We start from the raw sequence: 23,844 nt of genomic DNA on the forward strand, positions 1-23,844 counted from the left end.
GTGTAAAGTGAGACTTAAACTACCGTGACTTTCCAAGGTCTGCAGATCACTGAGCAGTATGCTAAGGGATCATCTTGAAATCAACACTGGATCAGAATACATTTCTGGCTTTGTAATGAAAGTCTTTGGGGGGGGGAAACAGTTGTTTTACAAAATAGACCATCTTTGTTTTGTTGCATAATTACTTTCAGTAATATTTTTTCAGTTGGTTAATTTGCCTTATCCTATGCTTTGCCTCCAAACACAGATCAGAACATTTTTATGAACTCTTGCCAGAACTGATTCACCTTTGCCTTCTGTGTATCTTATCTGTTCCATCACATCTCAAAATGCCTAGTCATTTTCCTGTGATCAGAGCAGGAACAGGTATCTCTCACACAATCATTTGGTCCTTATTGCCAAAGGGATTGATGTGTCATATTTCCTTAAAGCCTGGACTGACCCAGAAATTACCCCATTTTTCAGATTACAAAGGAGGGACCAAGGGTCATAGGAAGGTTAAGGCCAGGTTTCCTCAGTTGTCAAAATTTTAAAAATCTTATCTTTTTAAAAAAAAATTGTTCTGTAGTCTTAACCATCGTATGTGATTCTCTTCACTGCTTCATGTAAGAGTAAGGAAGGAACCAATGTTCTCTAGGGATTTATAAATTCATAGGTAGCAACTGTATCCTAGAAGGTAAATTCAAACAGAGAGCCATTTGGCAGCCCTTAGTGGAGCAGGCCAGCAGGAAGATAAACAATCGCTAACCTGAAACTGTGGGAAGCAAGGAAACTACTGTGCTGTCGGCAACCTTTTTATGAAAGATTAAAAGAATTAAAGCTCCCTGGTAGAACTACAAGTCTAGCATTATGGGAAACTTTATTTTTTAACCTGGATTCGTTTCTTTAATCTGAAGAAAGATATATTAGGATTCCTTTGGGTGAAAAAAAAAATCAAATTGGTATAAACGTAAAAGGATATTTATTGGCTTATGTACCCTAAGGTTCTAATGAGTAGAAGTATAATTGGATCCAGGGGCTCAAAGCATGATGCAGTTCTCTTCCTCCTTCGTCTGTTGGTTAGATCCTCCTCTGTTGACACCATTGTGGGGCAGACTTTCTCCCAATGATGGCCACTGGGAGCTCCAGGTTAATCACTTCAACAGGCAAAAACAGGAAACAAAGAGCCAAAATAACCATCCACACAAACACACAAACTCCAGGAGCTCATCTTCCCTAGTAGTTCCAAAATTGGTTCTAGGATTGAGTCTCTTTCCTCATTCCTGAACCAGACATTGTGGTGGTGATGGGATGGAATATCCTAAGGCACCCTTGATATGAGTTTGTTCACATATGAAGAGAGAGAAAGTGGGTCATTCACCCCACTCAAACAACAGAGACTGAGTTTGGGAAGGAGTATTTCCTAAAGGAACAACAGGTGTCGCTACCAGAAGAGAGAATAGATGCTATGTGCAACCAAAGTCTGTTTGCTACAGAGAGACAATCAAGAGCTCACTTGGATTTTGTTTTGTTTCTTAATTTTGGCTGCACTGGGTCTTCGCTGCAGTGCACTGACTTCTTTAGTTGTAGTGTGTGGGCTTAGTTGCTCTGTGGCACGTGGGACCTTCGTTCCCTGACCAGGGATCGTGCCTGCACCTCTTGCATCGGAAGGCAGATTCTTAACCACTAGACTACCAAGGAAGTCCCAGTTCATTTGTTTTTGAAGTATACAGCAGGATATGCTCACAAAAGTAAATAACTTCTCTGCTAAAGATTAGTGAGAGAAAATTAGGCATAAATGACAGTAGAAGGGACTCTGGTAATATATATTTTTCAGAGAAGCTAGATACAGATCAAAGTTTTTTAGAGCAAATTCCCTTTCCCCATCGATTTTCATTATAAAGGTATAACTATATTCTTAAAAGGAGACAGATCCATAGAGTTGCTGAGTTGGGAACTTCTGATGGAGTAGGAGTTATGGTTGCCTCAGATCTGTAACATGTACTAGGCCTTGTGATGACATCAGTGATAGAACACCTGCAGGTGTTTCTTTTTCCTCACTGTTCTTTAGAAGTATATAACCTCTCCCCAAACCTTCCCTCACCCCAAAGTAATGGAGTTTGTGTTTATATAGCTTTGAGACGAGGGTTTTTATTTCTGGTCCTGTCTTAGTCTTATCTCCCTTCTTCTCTCAGCCTCTGTGAAGTTTGCTTGCTATGGGTCTGGGCTCAGATAATGTTACCACTGCTGCAGATTCCGCCTCTAGGTATGCTGTATGAAGAGAGAGGGTGTCGGCAAGTACTAGGAAGGAGGAATCAGGAGCAGGATCTTCTCTCCTTCTGATCCGGAAACTCGTCTGGAAGCAGAAGTCTCTATTCCTCATCATGCCCAGAATTTGCATTCCTTATTTCCTTACGGAAATTGCTCTCATCATTGTCAGTTTTACAGAGAAAACTCATTCTAGGGTAAAGAACTGCAGCAAAGATAGGAAGCACTACTGTGCTCCAGGCTGATGGATTGGCAGGAGCGATACTAGGCTTAGAACCTTACTGACTCAGACCCGAAAGACTCCCTCCAGGGCATTTGATCGAGTCTGTCTGTGGATCCCTGCTATGCTATGTAATCATCTAGCTTCAGCTTCCAGAGTCTAGAATCCATAGGTCATAGAATGTCAGTGCTGAATGTGACCTTAGAGATCATATAGGGCTGAGACCAGAAGAATCCAGGAGTGTGAACTCTTAAGACCCATGTTCTTTCCACTACCAATGATGCAGTCGAAATGAAGGGCAGCTCTTGCTGGTGGAATTACAGAGGTGGATTTAAATGCCTCTGTGTTCATCCCATCACAAGCGGTCTGGGCTTATTTTCCTTTCAGTGCTAAACAGTAATGAATCCTTTCTTTCTATTTTTAACCCTAGGGGTTGCCCTTCTCTCAGACGTGTACCCTGAGAAAATCTTGCCTGGCCTGCTGGCTCAGTATGACAGCAGTAAAGACAGGCACACACCGGAGACCAGAATGAAAGTGGGGGAAATCCTGATGCGAATCGTCAGGGCATTAGGTGAGTTTTCTTGTTCCAGCCTCTGAAATGGGATCAGGGAGTGGTGTGGCTGTGGAACTAAAGTCTGTGCACCTTGGAGGCTTGTTATGCTAGTAAGGGGAGGACAGTTTGGGAGCTGGGATAAACTATTTTATGTTCAAGGATTTAGCAAATGTTCAGTGCACACCAAGAGATTGGCCCAGTAGTGCCCATGCTCCTGCAACTGCTTAGTCTCCTCCCCTGAGCTATGTCAGGGCCTGATTTTCCTCAGAGGTGGGATGAGAGGTTTCCCACTTGCTGAGCAGCAGTGAGAATGAAAAGAAGGGGAATGTCAGACAGAGAAGGAGGGGTGCTAACTCTGGTTAAATGGCTCTTGTGTACCTGGTCATCTACATTTATGATCTCATCTAATTTTCCCAAGACGTTCTATAAAGAGGCTGTTGTTAGGTCCATTTCATAGATGAGGGAACTGTGGCACAAAGAACTTCAGCAATTTGTTCAAGACTCATTCAACTGATAAATAGTAGTGCTAAGAATTTAATCTGCTGGCCCTTCCCTGATGCTCCAATGGCTAAGACTCCATGCTTCCAGTGCAGAGGGCCTGGGTTCCATTCCTGGTCAGGGAACTAGATCCTCCGTGCTCCAATTAAGAGTTCACATGCCATAACTAAAGATCCTGCATGCCACAGCAAAGACCCAGCACAGCCAAATAAATAAATAGTTAAAAAAAAAAAGAAGTGAACCTGCCAACTCAAAGGAGGTTGCTCAAAACCACAACCACGAGCTGGGAGTATTAAGACTGTGGGCTCCAGAGTTGCACTGCCTGGGATCAGATCCCAAGCTGCTTGCTAGTGGCTCTTGATCATAGGAATGGGTCTTGACCTCCTGATGCGTCAGTGCCCTCATATATAAAAAGAAGATATTAATAACACTTAACCTCATATGCCTATTGTAAGGGTTAAATTTTACTCTTCACTCACTAGGGGAAGATTTTGGAAAACTAGTTTTTTTGCCTCTGGTATCACGAAATCTCATTGAGTTCTTCCTTCACTAGTACTTTCAAGGATTTCAAAAGATTTCACATAGTCATGCATCATGTCTGTGAATATAGCTATTTATTTTCCTAATTTCTGGGTGACCCTTCTGGCTAAAGAGGATAGAACTTAGATCTCCAAACATTTAAATTCTTTCATAACTTAAAGGGAAATCTCATGAGAGTGAAATTAAAAAGATAATTTTTGTCTCTCCTCAGAAGAACGGCAAACTTTCTATATTTGCCTTTTTCTTAAATATGGATCTGAAACATACTAGGCAAGTGAACCATTATGAGCAATGATTCTCTCACAGTAGGTGTGAGTATTAAGTTTAATGTATTGCAGGATCGAATGCAACTTCCTTCTATTTGTGTGTAACATTGTGACTGTCGATCTCAGGAAGAATGTGTCTGATACATAGATGGCATCAGCAGAACATATCTTTTCTCTGAAACTTCTGGTGAACCTCTACCATTGGGAAGATAAACACTGAAAATGCACACTTCTCTGTTTCCATGGGCCAGTCCAAATCACTTCCTGTGGTGAGAGTGAAAGTGGGGATGAAGGTCTAGGTTGAGTGGGAGACAGATTTTGCTCCTCCTTACATATTTCTATAATTAGCCCAGTTTACAAAACTGCCTTCTGGCATTTCAAAGCATATTCCATCAATGCTCAAAGTTCTAATCTTCCTGATGTCTATTCCAACAAGTATCCAGCCGTAAACATTGCCTTAGCTTTAAGTGCTACTTTCTAATTCACTTCACCAATTTGTCCAGGTGCATAGATAAGATGGCTTATTGAAATCCTCTAAGTGAAATTAAAACCCATTTTTACAATGTAGCCAATATCCTATTGGTGTGGAAATACTTGTGACAGCCACTTTATAAGATTTCTTTAATAAGTACCCTAATTTCCCAGTGGTCCAGGCCTTGTGCTCTCCCCACCCTCCAGCTCTTCTTTGCAGCAGGGGGTGTTCCATGGGAGCATGAGGTCCACAGGTAGCAGCCAGGTGCTGTACACCACCACTTCCTCTTGGCTTTAATTCTCTAACCACCCCTTCTTTTCTTTCTACCACTAGACAATGGTGAAAAGTCAGCTGGAGCTTTTTTTTTTACTTTCCATTAAAACAATTGAAGTATTGTATACATATAAAGAAGTATATAAAGTACACTAATTTTAATAGTATAGTTTTATTATTCTTTACATATTTGCCACCACCCAGATCAATACAGAGAAACTTCTAGTAACCCATAACGTTTCCTTTTTTCCCTTCCTAGTCTATACCTGCCCCAGTAAGCACTCTTCTGACATTTTATCAGCACTAGTTTATTTTGATTGTCTTGTGAATCTCATTTTAATGGAATTAAATCCCCCTATTTCCAGTAAGTTGATAGATACAGGCGCTTGGGTAAATTTAGGTCAGATTTTAAGGGTCCAGAATATATCATAGGCTTTGTTGTGCCTTCTGTTGCCTGTTGTCTCACATTTCGAGGTGTATGATGTCTGGTGTTCTCCTTTAGTGATGTGAAGATTGATCAGTGATGTTTCCCATAGGATATATCCATAATAAACTTCCCCATCAACCTTCCCTCTGTTGGTTTTAAGTAACCACTGGTGATTGTTGCCTCGATTGTTGGTGTTATTTCATAGAAGTTACCTTTTTCTACACATTAGGAAACAGCTTCAGAGAGGGTTACTGACTTGCCTAATGTTACACAGCTAATTAATGAGGGATCCAAAATTTCAACCCAGACATTCTGACTCCAGACCCAGTCTCTTACTGCACGATACTACATCCTGAAAATTTTCCCATGTCAGTAAGCATCTTTTTCCTGTCATTAACACGCACATTTTCCACATCCTCTGTAATTTTTAATGATTGCATGATAATATATCATTTGAATGTATCATAATTTTTTCAACTGACCAGCTTACAGGTCTAATTTTTCATTATTTTGAATTATATTAAGAGAAATATTCTTATAGCTAAATCTTTGTGCAGACCCATGACAATTTCCTAGGAAAATTTTCTAAAAGAATTTCTTAAAAAACATGTGCATATTTTTAAATATATTTATTGCTAAATTGTCTTCCCAAGAAATTGTACCAGTTTATATCTTAATGTTTGAGAATATTTGTACCTTCATCAGCACTATTATGCTGTTTGTTATTTTTATCAAACAGATATATAAAGAAATGTTATTGTGTTTTTATTACCATTTATTCAATTGATAGGGTTAAATAGTTTTCATATTTTTATTGGCTAAATTTTTGTGTGTGCATGCACATATGAATTGCTTCTTCCTATCCTTTCTTCATTTTTCTATTGTGGTGTTTATTTTGGTATTTAATTTGTAAAGCTTTATATACTTATAGATCTTGAACCACTAACATTATGTTGTAAATATTTTCTTTGGGGTTACATTTTAGTTTTGTTCGCATTTTCTGTTTAACTTGTTTTGAGTTGCAGAAGCTTTTTATTTTGATGTAGGCATATCTATCTTTTCCTTTATGGTTTCTCTGTTATATAGAAAGGCTTTCTTAAAGCAACATCGTATAAATATGAATCTATATATTGTGTTGGCCTAAAAGTTGGTTTGTGGTTTTCTGTACAATCTTATGGAAAACCACAAGTGAAGTTTTTGGCAAATCAATATTTTAATCTCTATTCCTTAACGTAGAAAATATGGTGGAAGAATTTTAGTTTCATTTCTTTTATTTAAAGAACTATTTAGTTTTTTAATTGTACTTTTAGAAATTTAATCTTAACACATTGCTAAATTACCAGTCACTCCAAATGTTTCTCCATCTGTTTCCTCTTATATGGCCCAGTGTCAGCAATAACCTGTGGGTTGTTATATGTCATTGCATTTTTTAAAACTTCTTTTAAATGTATAGAATTAAGTAACTGTGCTCAAGATATTGAATTGATAATTGGGACAACACCTGGCAAGTGCAATTAAAGCAAAAGGTATTGAGTTCCTCTGTGAGGATATTTCCTTCTGAGATTGCCTAGTGTTATTCCTGATCTGTTGTAGACTACACTGCTTGTTCACATATGGCAGATACAGTGTATTTGCTCTCTTCAGCAGAGCTGGACCAACGCTACCCAATTCTTTGTTCCTCTAGACCAGTGAGTCTCAAATCGGGGAGTGGAGGGAAGAATTTTGCCCCCCCAGGGGACATTGGCAATGTCTGGAGACATTTTTAGTTGTTATAGCTAGGGGCAGGGAGGATGTTACTGGCATTAAGTGGGTAGACACTGGGGAAGTTTTTTTAACATCCTACAGTGCCCAGGACAACCCCCTGACCTGGCCAAGAATGTCAGTAGGCCTTCTGTTGATGTGCCCTGTTCTAGAGCTCCTGTTTCTGCTTCATAACATCACAGATATGTTAATTAAATCCAGGACTGCCACATACAGTTGTGCAGGTTGTTCACAGAGCAGAAAGTCTGAGAGACATCATTGTATTGAATGGCATGCTCTGGAGCTGTCCCCATACTCAGCTGTGCAGTCATCCTCATGGCCTTCGCTGAATTCCAGCCTATCCCCCATCTCAGTTGCAACCTAGATTGCCCTCTCACTGGAGAGAGTTGGAAAAAGTTATTCATTCATTTTTGTAATGTATTTACAAATCCTTTTGCATATGGGAGGCTCTGCACATGGCTAATATTAGGTATTTTATACCGGTCTTACGAGCATACTTTTTAGTGGATAGCCTTTTCTGATTTTTACTAACTACAGGAATGTGTCCTTATTAGAGCTTGTGACCACCTTTGAAGCAATTACATATGTCTCTTTTTTTGCCTTCTGTTTACATTTAATGAACCATAATGAGAACTAAAGTGTATTTTAAAATTATCTCTTGTATTTAGGGAATATTTTATATCCTTTCTTAATATTTATTTCTCATTCTAAGGACAAAGGGAGAGAAATAAATAGAACTACTTTTTACTCATTTGTGGCTCTCATTTCAATCTTGAGCTTGGATCAGAAGTCTTTGGTGGAAGAAGTTTCCACCTCTGCCTGTAGTAATACCCGAACATTCTCTGAATGCTTGTTTAATTTCCTGCTTTTGTCAAGTTCTAAATCATATACATTCCTGAGTTATTTGGTAACTCTTCCTAATGCTCGAAGTTGGTTTTGTTTATCTTGAATATGGTTATTTTTTTTTCCTTAATTTGGGGCGTAGAGTTATCAGTGTAGTTCAGTTTAAAAATATTTTTTGAGTATGCACTGAATGGTGGGTTTTGTGCCTGAGGCTGGAGATAAAAGCACGGGAAATCCACAGTCTCTTCCTTCAAGGAGCTTATAGTTTAGTCAGAGAAGTCAGCTCATACACACATCATTGTGAGGTGACCTGCTAATTTATGGAAAGGCCTGTGTGGAGTGTTGTGAGAGCTCAGAGGAAACAGTCTCGTCTGTCCTTTTTCTGCTCAGACCCTGCAGTTAAATGTGGCAGAGTGAAATGGGGCTACATCAGTTCCGCATCGTTATCAAACACAGCAGGTTAGTGTTTGAAAAACAGCTTTTGTATCTCAGCTTTCAGAGATTTTCAACTAACGGCAAAGCCTGATCTAAAGTGAAAAATATGTTGAAAGTGTGAATAATTGGATACCAGTCTGGGAGTTGAGTATTCATAGATTGCAGCAGCAATGAATGACTAGCAAGTATTAGAGTTTACATACTTTGAAAGGAGAATTTTTCAGCAAAATTCAGAAAATCAAAGGAAATGCTTCTTGCCAAGTTTGCCTAGGTTAGCATCAGTATAGTTCAACAAATACTTAATTAATGTGAATTAAAAATATTAATCTGGTGAAAATTAAAAGTTGGAGCTCAGGCTGAATAATTTTTTTCTTCACTTCTTTCTGTTTTCTTTTCCTCATGTCAATTTTTTTTAGATGTATACCTTTAAAAGTTACTTACAGACCTTTCCTTATTGTATTAGTAATATGTAATAATCTTGGACAATTTGGAAATTATTAAAAAGTATAAAAAAGTAATCACTGATTCACCATCCAGAAGTAACCATTCTTTGTTTATATTTTGATGTTTCCTTTAGTTTCTTTTTCTTTCTCAGAATTGTAATTATATTGTATGTATGCTGCCTTTTATCCATTTAACGTTATTTATAAGCATTTTTCCATGTCATTAAATATTTCTTAAAAATATAAGATTTATTGGTTATTATAATTAATCACCTGAATTTATCATAATTTTATTTAATTATCTTCTCAAAAGATATTAGTGTTTAATTAGTTGGTTCTGGTTTCTTACTTTATGAGGATTATGAAAAGTGTACTATTGATTATTCTTATACATAAATCCTTTGGTGAATCTTTGAGTCTTTCCTTAGGGTTGATTCCTACAGGGGAATTACTCGGTCAAAGTATGTGCATGGACTCTTGATATTTAGTGCTAAGTTGCCCTCCAGATATGTACTCTCTTGTCAGCAGTGAAAGAGACTGCCAATTTCTCACAGAGAAAAATTATTCCATGTCTTCATACCTATCCTCTAACCCTGACCTGCTGCTGCTGCTGCTGCTAAGTCGCTTCAGTCGTGTCCAACTCAGTGCGACCCCAAAGACGGCAGCCTACCAGGCTCCCCTCTCCCTGGGATTCTCCAGGCAAGAACACTGGAGTGGGTTGCCATTGCCTTCTCCAATGCAGGAAAATGAAAAGTGAAAGTGAAGTCGCTCAGTTGTATCCGACTCTTTGCGACCCCATGGACTGCAGCCTACCAGGCTCCTCCATCCTTGGGATTTTCCAGGCAAGAGTACTGGAGTGAGTTGCCATTGCCTTCTCCACTAACCCTGACCAGTCATCTCTGAAATGTGTACCTTTGCTCCCAGAATGAATGGAGGAATCTGTCAGAGAATGTTGGAGGGAGGGGGTGTGGATGAAGGGAAGGAGGTCAGGGAGGGACTGATGGGTGGAAGGGTGGGTGCATGACTCAGAGCTGCCCTGGAAGAGCAACTCAGATCTGGTAGTGTCATCATGACATACAAAGCACTTTATTTTTAGAGGCAGAACATAGTCTTCTAATCAGCAAGCTTAGACAAGTTCTAGTTTACTCTAGGTCAGAAATGTTGAAAATTGAGAGCAGAAATAGAAAGTCAAATTCACGTTGTTTCATCTGAAGAGTTTACCTTCAGGGAACGCTGTAAGAAAGCACAAGGAATTAATATTTGGAATGAAGAATGAGAGGAGAGAACTAAATTTCAGGTCTCTTTTAGACTGTGCTGTGGCGGCTAGTGACCCTGAGAGTACTGGGGCACAGCAGCTTATACTTCTTGGTTAGAAAGCACCTTTTCTCAAATTACTCTATATGCCCTGAGAAGGGTGGGTCCTGGGCTTTTAAGAGATATATATGTGTGTATTATATATATATATATATATATATATATACATATATATATCTTACAGCCTGCATAACACTCATTTAATGTGTTTTATCAACTCTTTCTGTATTATCTGCTTTTGTTTTAGTTCAGTGTTGCCACTTTACAATTCATCTACGTGATAAGTAGCCCATGATCCCATCCAACTGCAGGGTGAAGCCGGTAGCCTGATTCTAGAAAACCTGATGATCCCTGCCCATAGAGGAGCAGATTCAGCACCAGGCTCTGCTCTGACGAACACCTTCTAGCCAGTGGTAGAAAACAAAGGAAAATGGAATAATTGGATTTGCCCAGCAGGCTACTGTGTAACCCAGTTGGGTTCGCCTGGGATTTAAGATGAGGAGAGGAGCTTTTTAAAAAAAATTTTTTTTTAATTTGAGTCAGTTTTTTTTTTTTTTTTTAACTTTATTTATTTATTTATTTATGGCTGGGCTGGGTCTCGGTTGCTGTGTGAGGGCTTTCTCTAGTTGCGGTGAGCAGTGGCTACTCTTTGTTGTGGTGGGAGGAATTCTCATTATGGTGGCTTCTCATTGCGCAGCACAGGCTCTAGGCGCTCGGACTTCAGTAGTTGTGGCTCATGGGCTTAGTTGCTCCGTGGCACGTGGAATCATCCTGGACCATGGAACAAACACGTGTCCCCTCCATTGGCAGGCAGATTCCTACCCACTGTACCACCAGGGAAGTCCAAAGAGAGACGCTTTTAAACAGCTGCATAGAATTTTATAGTGTAGATGCACCACAGTTCACTTACTCAGCCGTTTGTGGCTGAAACTTCATTTTTTTTTTTTCTATTTTTTTCCTATGACATCCAGTGCTGCAATATAAAGTCTAATATATGAGGGCCAATGGAAATATTTATTAGATATGAATATATGCAAAGTTCATATATATGTACATATTAGAGTACTGGGCCTTTATTTCTGTGAGATTGATCCTTGCCAAAGTGGATTCACTCAGTCACTGGCTGTTCTTATTTTAAATTGTGTATATACTAGCAGATTACTTCCTGAAATTGTAGGTGAGATAGGGCTTTTTGAAGCCCCCTGCTATGTCTGTTGTCAAATAGAGAAAAATATCTTTTGAAAATTGTTTTTCAAAGAGAGTGGACTAAAAATACCCTCTTTTGTGTTATTTTGTTGTTTGTCTTGACTGCGATGGAAAGAAAGGCATTTTAAGTAATAAATTCCTGGGAATTCCCTGGCTGTCCAGTGGTTAGGACTCCACGGTTTCATTGCCAAGGGCGTGGGTTCAATTCCTGGTTGGGGAACTAATGTCTTGCAAGCTGCACAGCAGCAGCCAAAAAAAGTAATAAATTATTAATGCGTTTTGCTATTAAATAACATAATGCTAGTCAAGGAATTACAAATCGCTTTTAGAAGTATCTTGCTCAACGAAACTTGTTTAAAGGTGCAGCATTATAATCAATCACCTTAAGGGCATTCTAATTAATTAGTTTCCAGAAATATTTAAACTTTCAATTTACAAATTTTAAAATGTTAGTTTAAGGGCTTTTTGCTTCATAGCATATGTTGTGGTTCCCTTATATGTAGTAAAAGAGTTCAGAACACAATGGCTTAAAACAGCCACCATTTGGGGACTTCCCTGGAGGTCCAGTGGTTGAGACTCTGCTTTCCAATGCGAGGGGCTCAGGTTCAATCCCTGGTTGGGGAGCTAGTGTCCCACCTGCCACAGGGTATGGCCAAAATTTAAAAACAAAACAAAAAACTACCCCTATTTATTTGTTCAGAATTCTGTGAACCACATAATACTTGGCAGGGACATCTCATCTCTGCTCCACATGGTGTTGTCTGGGTTCAGCTGGTGGCTCTTTTACTGCCTGCAGAATCGGCTAGGCTCACCCAGGAGGTTGCATTCAGCTGGGACCTTGACTGGGACACCCTAGTGCCCCTCCATATGGCTTCTGTCTGTTCTTGCGTGTGGATGGTCATTATTCAGCAGTCTAAGCAAAACTTCTTTTCAGTATGGTGAATGGTTTCCCAGAGAACAGAAACAGTAGCTGCCAGACCTCTTAAGAGCTAAACCTAGGGGCTTAGTATGATTTCTGCCACAGTTTGCTGTCAAAGTCAGTCTCCAAACCACCCCAGGTTCAAGGGGAAGGGAAGTAGCCTCTGATTCTTGATGAGAGAAACCACGTTCAGGGACGGAGTATTGGTAAACATATCTGCATACTAGTGCATGCTTATTGTGTTTGTTGACAGAAGCCTAACAATACATGGATATATATGGGTATATAAAGAAAAATCCAGTCTCTGCCAAATATTATAGTTAATATTCTTACCTCCCGAGATAAACAATGGTAATAGTTTGGTATGTATTCTTTCACACATCTTCTTATGTTCCTCCAGATATAAGCAAACATATGTGGGCTTTTTATACGGGCTTTCTTTTACAAAAAAACAGAATCTTAACATACTATTATTTTTACTATAATTATATACTATTACATATTATTAGTCTGCAGTTTGCTTTCTTTGAAATCAACTTTACCAAGTTGTAATTTACATCCAATAAATGCTCCCATTTCAAGTGTACATTTCAATGAGGTTTGCTGTAAACTCATGTAACCATCACTACAGTCAAAATATAGAACATTTTTGTCACCTTAGAAAGTTCCTGTGTTCCCACATCATCTCCCATTTCACACCCCAACTCAGACAACCACTGATATGCATTCTGCTACTGTAGATTAGATTTGTTTTTGAGTTTTATGTAAATGGAATCATAAAGTATATACCCTTTTGTGTCTGAATTATTTTGCTCAGCAAAAGTTTTTGCGATTTATCCTTGTTGTGTATATTAGTAGTTCTGCTACTTTTTATTACTAAGTAGTAGTACTATATTTGAATGTACCACAGTCATTCATACATTTACCTGTTGATGGATATTCACATTGTTTCCAGTTTTGAGCTATTCTGAGTGTAGTTGCTGTGAATATTCTGGTACAAGTCTTAGTGTGAAGATACGTGGTGGTGGTGTATGCTCAGTCGTTTCCAACTCTTTACTCTGGACTGTAGCCCACCAGCCTTCTCCATATAATTTTCCAGGCAGGAATACTGGAGTGGGTTGCCGTTTCCTTCTCCAGGAGATCTTTCTGACCCAGGAATCAAACTTGTGTCTACTGAGTCTCCTGCATCGCAGGCAGATTCTTTATCACCTGGGAAGCCATGTGTATGTGTGTGTGTGGGGGGGGTGGGTGCGTGCGTGTGGGCATGCGTGTGTGCGTGCGTGCGTGTGTGTCTTGGGTAAGTACTAGGAGTGGACTTGCTGGATCATATAATAGGTGTATAAAAATCTACCTAAATGTTCTTTATCACCTGGGAAGCTGTGTGCATGTGTGTGCGCGCCTGCGTGCGTGTGTGCGTGCGTGTGTGTGTGTGTTTCTTGGGTAAGTACTAGGAGTGGACATAATACGTGTATAAAAATCTACCTAAATGTTCTTTATCACCTGGGAAGCTGTGTGCATGTGTGTGCGCGCCTGCGTGCGTGTGTGTGTGTGTTTCTTGGGTAAGTACTAGGAGTGGACATAATAGGTGTATAAAAATCTACCTAAATGTTCTTTATCACCTGGGAAGCCGTGTGTGTGTGTGTGTGTGTGTGTGTGTGTGTGTGTGTATGTTGGGTAAGTACTAGGAGTGAACTTGCTGGATCATATAATAGGTATATAAAAATCTACCTAAATGTTTTCCAAAGTAATTGTACCATTTTGCATTATGACCAGCAAGATAAGAGAGTTCCAGCTGCTCCATATCCTTACCAACACTTAATATCATTCTTTAAAATTTTTTGCTGTTTTAAAAGGTGTGTAGTGTTGTGTCATTATGGTTCTAACTTACATTTCCCTGATGACTACTTATGTTGAGCTCTTGTCTTTTCATGTGCTTATTTTCTACTTCTGTATCTCTTTCTTGAAGTAACTGTTAAGATCTTTTTCCATTTCTTAATTGGATTATTTCTCTTTATTTCTCCAAGTATTTATTGAGTTATAAGAGTCCTTTGTATGGAGTAAATACAAGTCCTTTGTCATATACATGTATTGCTAATAGTTTCTACCAGTGTTTTCTTTAAAGGTGTCTTTTGAGGAGATACTACTTTTTCTGGTGAAAATATTTATCATAATATTAATGATGATATTAATTAAGTTAATATGGAAAAACATAAAATTAGTTATATATTTTAGCTCATTTACAGCTTAAGAACAAATTTTAAATTTTAATGGCAACAAAAAAATCAAATTGATGACATTATTTTGATATGATACATCATGTGTTGCTAAAATAAGAAATGAGATGAAGTCACTGCTCCCAGTGTAAATATGGTTCTGATGTTATGGTGAAAAATTTTTTTTTAGAGCAGCATGCCCCAATTTTTATATGTTGTATGATGAATCCTTACTCCCATATTTTTCCTCTATATGAACTATTACAAAACCCTTGCTTTGAAGTCAGGCTGCCTGCATTCTTGAGTCTTAAATATGTGACCACAGGCCAGTTACTTAACATCTCTGTGTCTCAGTTTCTTCATTTGTACAATGATCATTGTAATAAGACCTATTTCATAGAGTGGATCTCCCGCCTTGCAAGCAGATTCTTGACCGTCTGAGCCACCAGGAAAGCCCCATTAGTAAATTATCGTATAAGAATTGCTTTAGTTGAATCCCATAATTTTGATATGTTTTCATTTCAAAATATTTTCTAACTTTGCTTGTGATCTCTTTTTCTACCATGGCTTACTTAGAAATGTGGTGTTTTTTGTTTAAACTTCAAGGATTTTTCCTGTCTTTTCATTCATTGTATTTTCTTTACCTCACTGAGCACAGCTATAGTTGCTGCTTTATAATCTGTCTTTGATCATTAAAATGTCTATATCATTCAATCCTGGCTTCTGTTGAGTATCTTTCTCCTTGAGAATGGGTCATATTACACGTCAGTTTGGATTATGTCCTGGACATTATTCAATTATGTTGAGAAGGCTGTGGATTCTGTTATAGTCCTTCAAAGTGTTAAATTTTTGTTTTAGCAGGCAATTAAATTAGATTCAAACTTCAGATTTTGTCTTACCTGAAGCGGGCAGTAGTTCAAATCTCACTTCAGTTCTTCTAGTCTTAGCCGCAAGCTGCTTACTTAATTTCAGCACATTTCCCTGAGATCCAAGAGAAACAATGGGAGACTATATTCAGCCACCTGAATACTTATCTTCCTCATAATCTTTGTCCTGCTTTTTTGTTGCTTTGGGAGAAAATAACGTTAAAAAAGAAGAAGCCATCATTCTCATCCTTTTTTAAACCCAGGCCAGGTTGCTATGGCCTGCCTTAGGTCAGGAAACCAAAATCATAAAGAGCTATATGTGCTGTGTTAAGGGATTTGGATTTATGCTGACTTTAAATGGAAGTCAGTGAGAGATTATAAGAAGGGAAGAATTGATCGTAATTACTTTTTAGCAAAATCATTTTGGCTGCTATGTGAAGGATGAGAATGAGATAAGACTAGAAGCGGGACTGTTGTTGGACAGTCTGTTAGAGATGGTGATGGATATTGAGTGAGGGTTTACATGTGATAAAGAGGAAATGATGTCCCCAGATAGGAAAGAAAGTGTGAGAACAGAACAAAAGTGGGATGCTTGTATTGCATATGGAGAATAGAGACTTGACCTGTCTCCTTGCAGCAGATTGTGTTGGGTGCCTTGGGGAAGTGAGGCTAGATAGATAGAGAGGGTGGGGCAGACCGCAAAGAGCCTTGAAGACTGGGCAGAGGAGTTAGGACTTAATGTGATGGGCATTTGGAAATCACTATGGATTCTTAAGGAAGGAAGCAATGTGATGAGAGATGTATAGGTGTGGTTGGCAGGGGCAGGAAACATGAGTGAAGAAAGGAGAGGCTGGAGCCAGAGAGATAGCTAAGAGGCTCTTGTGGTATTCCCTGGCATAAAGAGATGAAGACTTTGATTAGAGGGATGTCTGTGAGAATGGTGAGAAAAAGTAGATATTATAGGCAATTCAGAGGAAGAAATGAGAGACTGTCATCTTTTTTAACATTTAGTGGAGATGAAGTTATAATCCACCCAGCAATTCTACTTAGTGTAGTCCACCCAGTTATTCTCATAGAAATGTTGAGAGGCTCAAATGAAATAAAATACACACACACACACACACACACACACACACAAAATCACTTACAAACATTTGAGTATCATTATAGAGATATATTTATGGCTATATTAATTCCTGTACTGAGGTTGCCAGAGACCAGTGAAGAGATGTAGGCCTATCTACAATGACAGTCGTTGGGTAGGGAAATAGGAATTTGATGTATAGATTTAACCTTTCTCTGTCAGGAGTATGCACTGTGACCCCAGAGTCATAACGTCCTCAGTTTTAATCTTGACTCTCAACATTTAATAGCTATGAACAAGTTCCATAACCTCTCTAATCCTTTTCTGTAAAATGGGGATAATAACTATGGCAGCTTCCTGATAGCATGGTTATGAAATTAAAAAGATAATATATGTAAAGTGTTCACAACAAGCATCTTTCATGGTAAGGGGTGAATAAATGTTGCTATTATTTTCTTTTTGTTATTTTTGAGTTAGTACAACGTATTTCTCCAGTGTCCCATGGCCAAAGCCAACCCTGAATAAACAGCCCTTCAGACAAGTGAAATGTATGATCATCCTGTCCTATTCAAGAATACAAATCATAGTTGAATACTTATTTTATTCCAGGCTCTCCATTAATCACTTTATGTACATGTTCTCACATAATCCTTGAAATGACTCTACAAAGTGATTCCGTTTATTATCATTACCATTTTATAGAGAAAGTAGCATGTTGGGAGTACTTAGTGCTTCCCCAGGATTATAGCTAATTGGTGCTCAATCAGGGACTCAAAGCCTGATTTTACTGATTGCAAAGATTATACCCTTAATCACAACTGTATTAAACAGTTGTTTGCTTAAACCCAAATTTTTGTTTGAATTAATGTGAAGATTGTAAAAGCCAAATTTTAGTGTGAAATTAGAAAATCAGCTGTCTGATATTGGCATAAATTCTTAGAGGTAAAATACACCTTGGTGACTGCAGTAGCAACACAGAATTTCTGTAATAAGAAACTTACGGGGACTTTTAAAAATTGAATTACAGTTAACTTACAATGTTATGTTATTTTCAAGTATGCAGAAAAGTGATTCAGTTTTATATCTATAAATATTTTTTAATATATATATATTCTTTTTCAAATTCTTTTCCATCATAGATATAGTACAAGGTATTGAATATACTTTCCTGTGTTATGCAGTAGGTCCTTGTTGTTCACCTGTTTTATATATAGTAGTAATAGTTGTTCAGTTGCTAAGTCATGTCAGACACTTTGTGACCCCATGGACTGCATGCAGCATCCCAGGCTTACCTGTCCTTCACCATCTCCAGGAATGTGCTTAAACTCACGTCTATTGAGTCAGTAATGCCATCCAACCATCTCATCTGTGATCGTCCTCTTCTCTTGCCTTTGACTTTTCCCAACATCAGAGTTTTTCCAGTGAGTCAGCTTTTTGCATCAGATGGCCAAAGTATTGGAGCTTTAGCTTCAGAATCAGTTCTTCCAATGAACATTCAGGGCTGATTTCCTTTGGGATTGACTGGTTTGTTCTTCTTGCTGTCCAAGCGATTCTCAAGAGTCTTCTCCAGCACCACAGTTTGAAAGCATCATATTCTTTGGTGCTCAGCCTTCTTTATTTTTTTCTTTGGAACCCCATGAACTGCAGCACGTCAGGCATCCATGTCCATCACCAACTCCCGGAGTTGACCCAAACTCATGTCCATTGTGTCAGTGATGGCATCCAACCATCTCATCCTCTGTTGTCCCATTCTCCTCCTGCCCTCAATCTTTCCCAGCATCAGGGTCTTTTCAAATGAGTCAGCTCTTTGCATCAGGTGGCCAAAATATTGGAGCTTTAGCTTCAACATCAGTCCTTACAATGAACACCCAGGACTGATCTCCTTTAGAATGGACTGGTTGGATCTCCTTGCAGTCCAAGGGACTCTCAAGAGTCTTCTCTAACACCACAGTTCAAAAGCATCCGTTCTTCGATGCTCAGCTTTCTTCACAGTCCAACTCTCACATCCATACATGACCACAAGAAAAACCATAGCCTTGACTAGATGGACCTTTGTTGACAAAGTAATGTCTCTGCTTTTGAATATGCTATCTAGGTTGGTCATAACTTTCCTTCCAAGGAGCAAGCATCTTTTAATCTCATGGCTGCAATCACCATCTGCAGTGATTTTGGAGCCCAGAAAAATAAAGTCAGCCACTGTTTCCCCATCTATTTCCCACGAAGTGATGGGACTGGATGCCATGATCTTAGTTTTCTGAATGTTGAGCTTTAAGCCAACTTCTTCCCTCTCCACTTTCACTTTCATCAAGAGGCTCTTTCGTTCTTCACTTTCTGCCATAAAGGTGGTGTCATCTGCATATCTGAGGTTATTGATATTTCTCCTGGCAATCTTGATTCCAGCTTGTGCTTCCTCCAGCCCAGCCTTTCTCATGATGTACTCCGCATATAAGTTAAATAAGCAGCGTGACAATATACAGCCTTGATGTACTCCTTTACCTATTTGGAACCAGTCTGTTGTTCCATGTCCAGTTCTAACTGTTGCTTCCTGACCTGCATACAGGTTTCTGTATGCAGACCATACCAGGTAGTCTGGTATTCCTATCTCTTTCAGAATTTTCCACAGTTTATTGTGATCCACACAGTCAAAGGCTTTGGCATACTCAATAAAGCAGAAATAGATATTTTTCCAGAGCTCTCTTGCTGTTTCAATGATCCAGCGGATGTTGGCAATTTGATCTCTGGCTCCTCTGCCTTTTCTAAAACCAGCTAGAACATCTGGAAGTTCACGGTTCACATATTGCTGAAGCCTGGCTTGGAGAATTTTGAGCATTACTTTACTAGCGTGAGAGATGAGTGCAATTGTTCGGTAGTTTGAACATTCTTTGGCATTGCCTTTCTTTGGGATTGGAATGAAAACTGACCTTTTCCAGTCACTGCTGAGTTTTCTAAATTTGCTGACGTATTGAGTGCAGCACTTTCACAGCTTCATCTTCCAGGATTTGAAATAGCTCAACTGGAATTCCATCACCTCTGCTAGCTTTATTCGTAGTCATGCTTCCTAAGGCCCACTTGACTTCGCATTCCAGGATGTCTGGCTCTAGGTTAGTGTGAGTGATCACACCATCATGATTATCAGGGTCATGAAGATCTTTTTTGTACAGTTCTTCTGTGTGTTCTTGCCACCCCTTCTTAATCTCTTCTGCTTCTGTTAGGTCCATACCATTTCTGTCCTTTATTGAGCCCATGAAATGTTCCCGTGGTATCTCTAATTTTCTTGAAGAGATCTCTAGTCTTTCCCATTCTATTGTTTTCCTCTATTTCTTTGCATTGATCGCTGAGGAAGGCTTTCTCATCTCCCCTTGCTATTCTTTGGAACTCTGCATTCAAGTGGGTATATCTTTCCTTGTCTCCTTTGCTTTTCGCTTCCCTTCTTAAGGCTTCCTCAGACAGCTATTTTGCTTTTTTGCATTTCTTTTTCTTGGGGATGGTCTTGATTCCTGTGTCCTGTACAGTGTCATGAACCTCTGTCCATAGTTCATCAGGCGTTCTGTCTATCAGATCTAGTCCTTTAAGTCTATTTCTCACTTCTACTGTATAGTCATAAGGGATTGGATTTAGGTCATACCTGCATGGTCTAGTGGTTTTCCTGACTTTCTTTAAGTCTGAATTTGGCAGTAAGGAGTTCATGATCTGAGCCACAGTCAGCTCCCTGTCTTGTTTTTGTTGACTGTATAGAGCTTCTCCATCTTTGGCTGCAAAGAATATAATCAATCTGATTTCGGTGTTGACCATCTGGTGATGTCCATGTGTAGAGTCTTCCCTTGTGTTGTTGGAAGAGGGTGTTTGCTATGACCAGTGTATTCTCTTGGCAGAACTCTATTAGCCTTTGTTTCATTTTGCTTCATTCTGTACTCCAAGGCCAAATTTGCCTGTTACTCTAGGTGTTTCTTGACTTCCTACTTTTGCATTCCAGTCCGCTGTAATGAAAAGGACATCTTTTGGGGGTGTTAGTTCTAGAAGGTCTGTAGGTCTTCATAGAACCGTTCAGCTTCTTCAGCGTTACTGGTTGGGGCATAGACTTGGATTACTGTGACATTGAATGGTTTGTCTTGCAAACGATCAGAGATCATTCTGTCGTTTTTGAGATTGCATCCAAGTATTGCATTTCAGACTCTTTTGTTGACTATGATGGCTACTCCATTCTTCTAAGGGATTCCTGCCCACAGTAGTAGATATAATGGTCATCTGAGTTAAATTCACCCATTCCAGGCCGTCTTAGTTCATTGATTCCTAGAATATCGATATTCACCCTTGCCATCTCCTGTTTGACCACTTCAAATTTGCCTTGATGCATGGACCTAACATTCCAGATTCCTATGCAATATTGCTCTTTACAGCATTGAACCTTTCTTCTGTCACCAGTCCCATCCACAGCTGGGTATTGTTTTTGCTTTGGCTCCATCCCTTCATTCTTTCTGGGGTTATTTCTCCAATAACTCTTTGGAGTTATTTCGCAAAGAGTTGGACATGACTGAGTGACTTAACTGAACTGAGCAGCCTTCTTCATGATTCAACTCTTACATCTGTACATGTCTACTGGAAAAACCCTGGTTTTGACTGTATGGACCTTTGTTGGCAAAGTGATGTCTGTGCTTTTGTAATACTCTAAGTTTGTCGTAGCCTTTCTTCCAGGGAATAAGCATCTTTTAATTTTATGTCTGCAGTCACCATCTCAGTGATTTTGGAGCTCAAGGAAATAAAGTCTGTCACTGTTTCCATTATTTCCCCATCTATTTACCATGAAGTGATGGGACCGGATGCCATGATCTTCGTTTTTTGAATGTTGAGTTTTAAGCCAGCTTTTTCACTCTCCTCTTTCACTCTCATAGAGAGGCTCTTTAGTTCCTCTTCACTTTCTGCCATTAAGGTGGTATCATCTGCATATATGAGGTTATTGATATTTATCCCAGCAGTCTTGATTCCAGCTTGTGCTTCATCTAGCCTGGAATTTCCCATGATACACTCTGCATATAAATTAAATAAGCTAGGTGACAGTATACAGCATCGATGTACTCCTTTCCCAATTTTAAACCAGTCCTTTGTTCCACGTCCAGTTCTAACTGTTGCTTCTTGGCCTGCATACAGGTTTCTCAGGAGGCAGGTAGGGTGGTCTGGTATTCCTATCTCTTTAAGAATTTTCCACAATTCATTGTGATCCACACAGCGGCTTTAATCTAGTCAGTGAAGCAGAAGTAGATGTTTTTCTGGAATTCTCTTGCTTTTTCTGTGATCCAGCAGATGTTGGCAATTTTATCTCTGGCTCCTCTACCTTTTCTAAATCCATTTTGTACATCTGAAAGTCTTGGTTCCCGTACTACTGAAGGCTAGCTTGGAGGATTTTGAGCATAACCTTATAAGCATGTGGAATGAGCACAATTGTACAGTAGCTTGAACATTCTTAGGCATTGCCCTTCTTTGGGATTGGAATGAAAACCGACCTTTTCCAGTCCTGTGGCCACTACTGAGTTTTCCAAATTTGCTGGCATATTGAGTGTAACACTTTCACAGCATCATCTTTTAGGATTTGAAATAGCTCAGCTGGAATTCCATCACCTCCACTATCTTTGTTCATAGTAATGCTTCCTAAGGCCCACTTGAGTTTACATTCCAGGATGTCTGGCTCTAGGTGAGTGATCACACCATCATGATTACCTGGGTCATTAAGACCTTTTTTGTGCAGTTCTTTTGTGTATTCTTGCCATTTTTTCTTAATCTCTTCTGCTTCTGTTAGGTCCTTACCATTTCTGCCCTTTTATTGTGTACATCTTTGCATGAATTGTTCCCTTTATATCTCTAATTTTCTTGAAGAGATCTCTACTCTTTCCCATTCTATTGTTTTCCTGTATTTCTTTTCTTTGTTCACTTAAGAAGGCTTTCTTATCTGTCCTCTCTATTCTTTGGAGCTCTGCATTCAGTTGGATATATCTTCCCCTTTCTGCTTTTAGTAGTGTGTGTGTGTGTGTTAATCCTAAACTCGTAATTTATCTTTCCCACTTCCCTTATTGTCACATTGATAACTACAAGTCTGTTTTCTGTCTGTGAATCTCTTTCTGTTTTGTAAATAAGTTCATTTGTATCATTTTTTTTAGATTCCACACATAAGTGATATCATACAGTATTTGTCTTTTGCTTTCGGATTTCATTTATTATGATAATATCTGTCGTTCAGTCATGAAGTCAGATTCTTTTGCAACTCCATGGTGCGCCAGGCTCCTCTGTCCATGGGATTTCTCAGGCAAGAATAGTGGAACAGGTTGCCATTTCCTTCTCAAGGGATCAAACCCACGTTTCCTGCATTGGCAGGTGGATTCTTTACCACTGAGCCACCTGGGAAGCCCATAATAATCTCTAGATCCATTCTTGTTGCTGCAGATGGTATTATTTCATTTTTATGACTGAGTACTACTCCATTGTATGTGTGTATATGTATAAAGATAACGTGTGTGTGTGTGTGTGTGTGTGTCACACATAACATGCCATATCTTCTTTATCCACTCCTCTGTTGACAGACATTTAGGTTGCTTCCATATCTTGGCTATTGTAAATAGTGCTACTGTGAACATAGAAGTACATATATCTTTTCAAATTATTTCAGGATCACATGGTAGCTCTATTTTTAGTTTTTTAAGGAACCTCCATACTGTTCTTCGTAGTGGCTACACCAGTTTACATTCCATGGGACTTTTATGTTAGGGCATTGTAGGGGTTGACAAACCCCTACCCTTGAGCCTAATCTTACCTGCTGCCTGTTTTATATAGCCCATGAGCTGCTAATGGTTTTTACATTTTTTAAATGGTTTGGGGCAGGGGGAGGTTAAAAGAGTAATAATGTTTTGTGACATGTGAAATGCAAACTTTAATGTCCATAGAAAGTTTTATTAAAACAGTCATGCTTATTTATATATTGTCTATGGCTATTTTTGTACTCCATTGGCAAAATTCAGTAGTTACAATGACAAAGATAAATTGGTCCTTGAAGCCAAAAGTATTTATTTACTGTCTGGCTCTTTATAGAAAAAGTCTGCTGACACTTTTCTAAGGTAACCATTATTCAAGTAAATAGACACGTATATATTTCTTTGGCAACCCTTCATTGTTTGCTCATCAGTGAAGTTTCTTTGGAAGTATAACTCATCTTTCAAAATCATTCTTAAGTTTTTCTTCCTGCTACATCAAGCTTTGTGTCTTACTTTAAACAGCAGAA

At 39.0% G+C, this 23,844-nt stretch overlaps 1 protein-coding gene across 3 annotated transcripts in view; it reads left to right on the plus strand.

Moving 5' to 3' along the window:
- Nucleotides 1–23,844, plus strand: part of TANGO6 (transport and golgi organization 6 homolog) — a 181,595-nt gene that overhangs the window by 94,200 nt on the left and 63,551 nt on the right. For 2 of the 3 annotated variants that reach the window (XM_018062193.1, XM_018062194.1), the window contains exon 15: nt 2,898–3,038. The exons of the other annotated variant lie outside the window; for it this stretch is intronic. In XM_018062193.1, coding sequence (XP_017917682.1) covers nt 2,898–3,038 — 141 coding nt within the window. The remainder of the gene's footprint in view (nt 1–2,897; nt 3,039–23,844) is intronic. 3 annotated transcript variants of the gene reach the window in all.

Source organism: Capra hircus, chromosome 18 (genome assembly GCF_001704415.2).
Source record: "Capra hircus breed San Clemente chromosome 18, ASM170441v1, whole genome shotgun sequence".
Lineage (NCBI taxonomy): Eukaryota > Metazoa > Chordata > Mammalia > Artiodactyla > Bovidae > Capra > Capra hircus.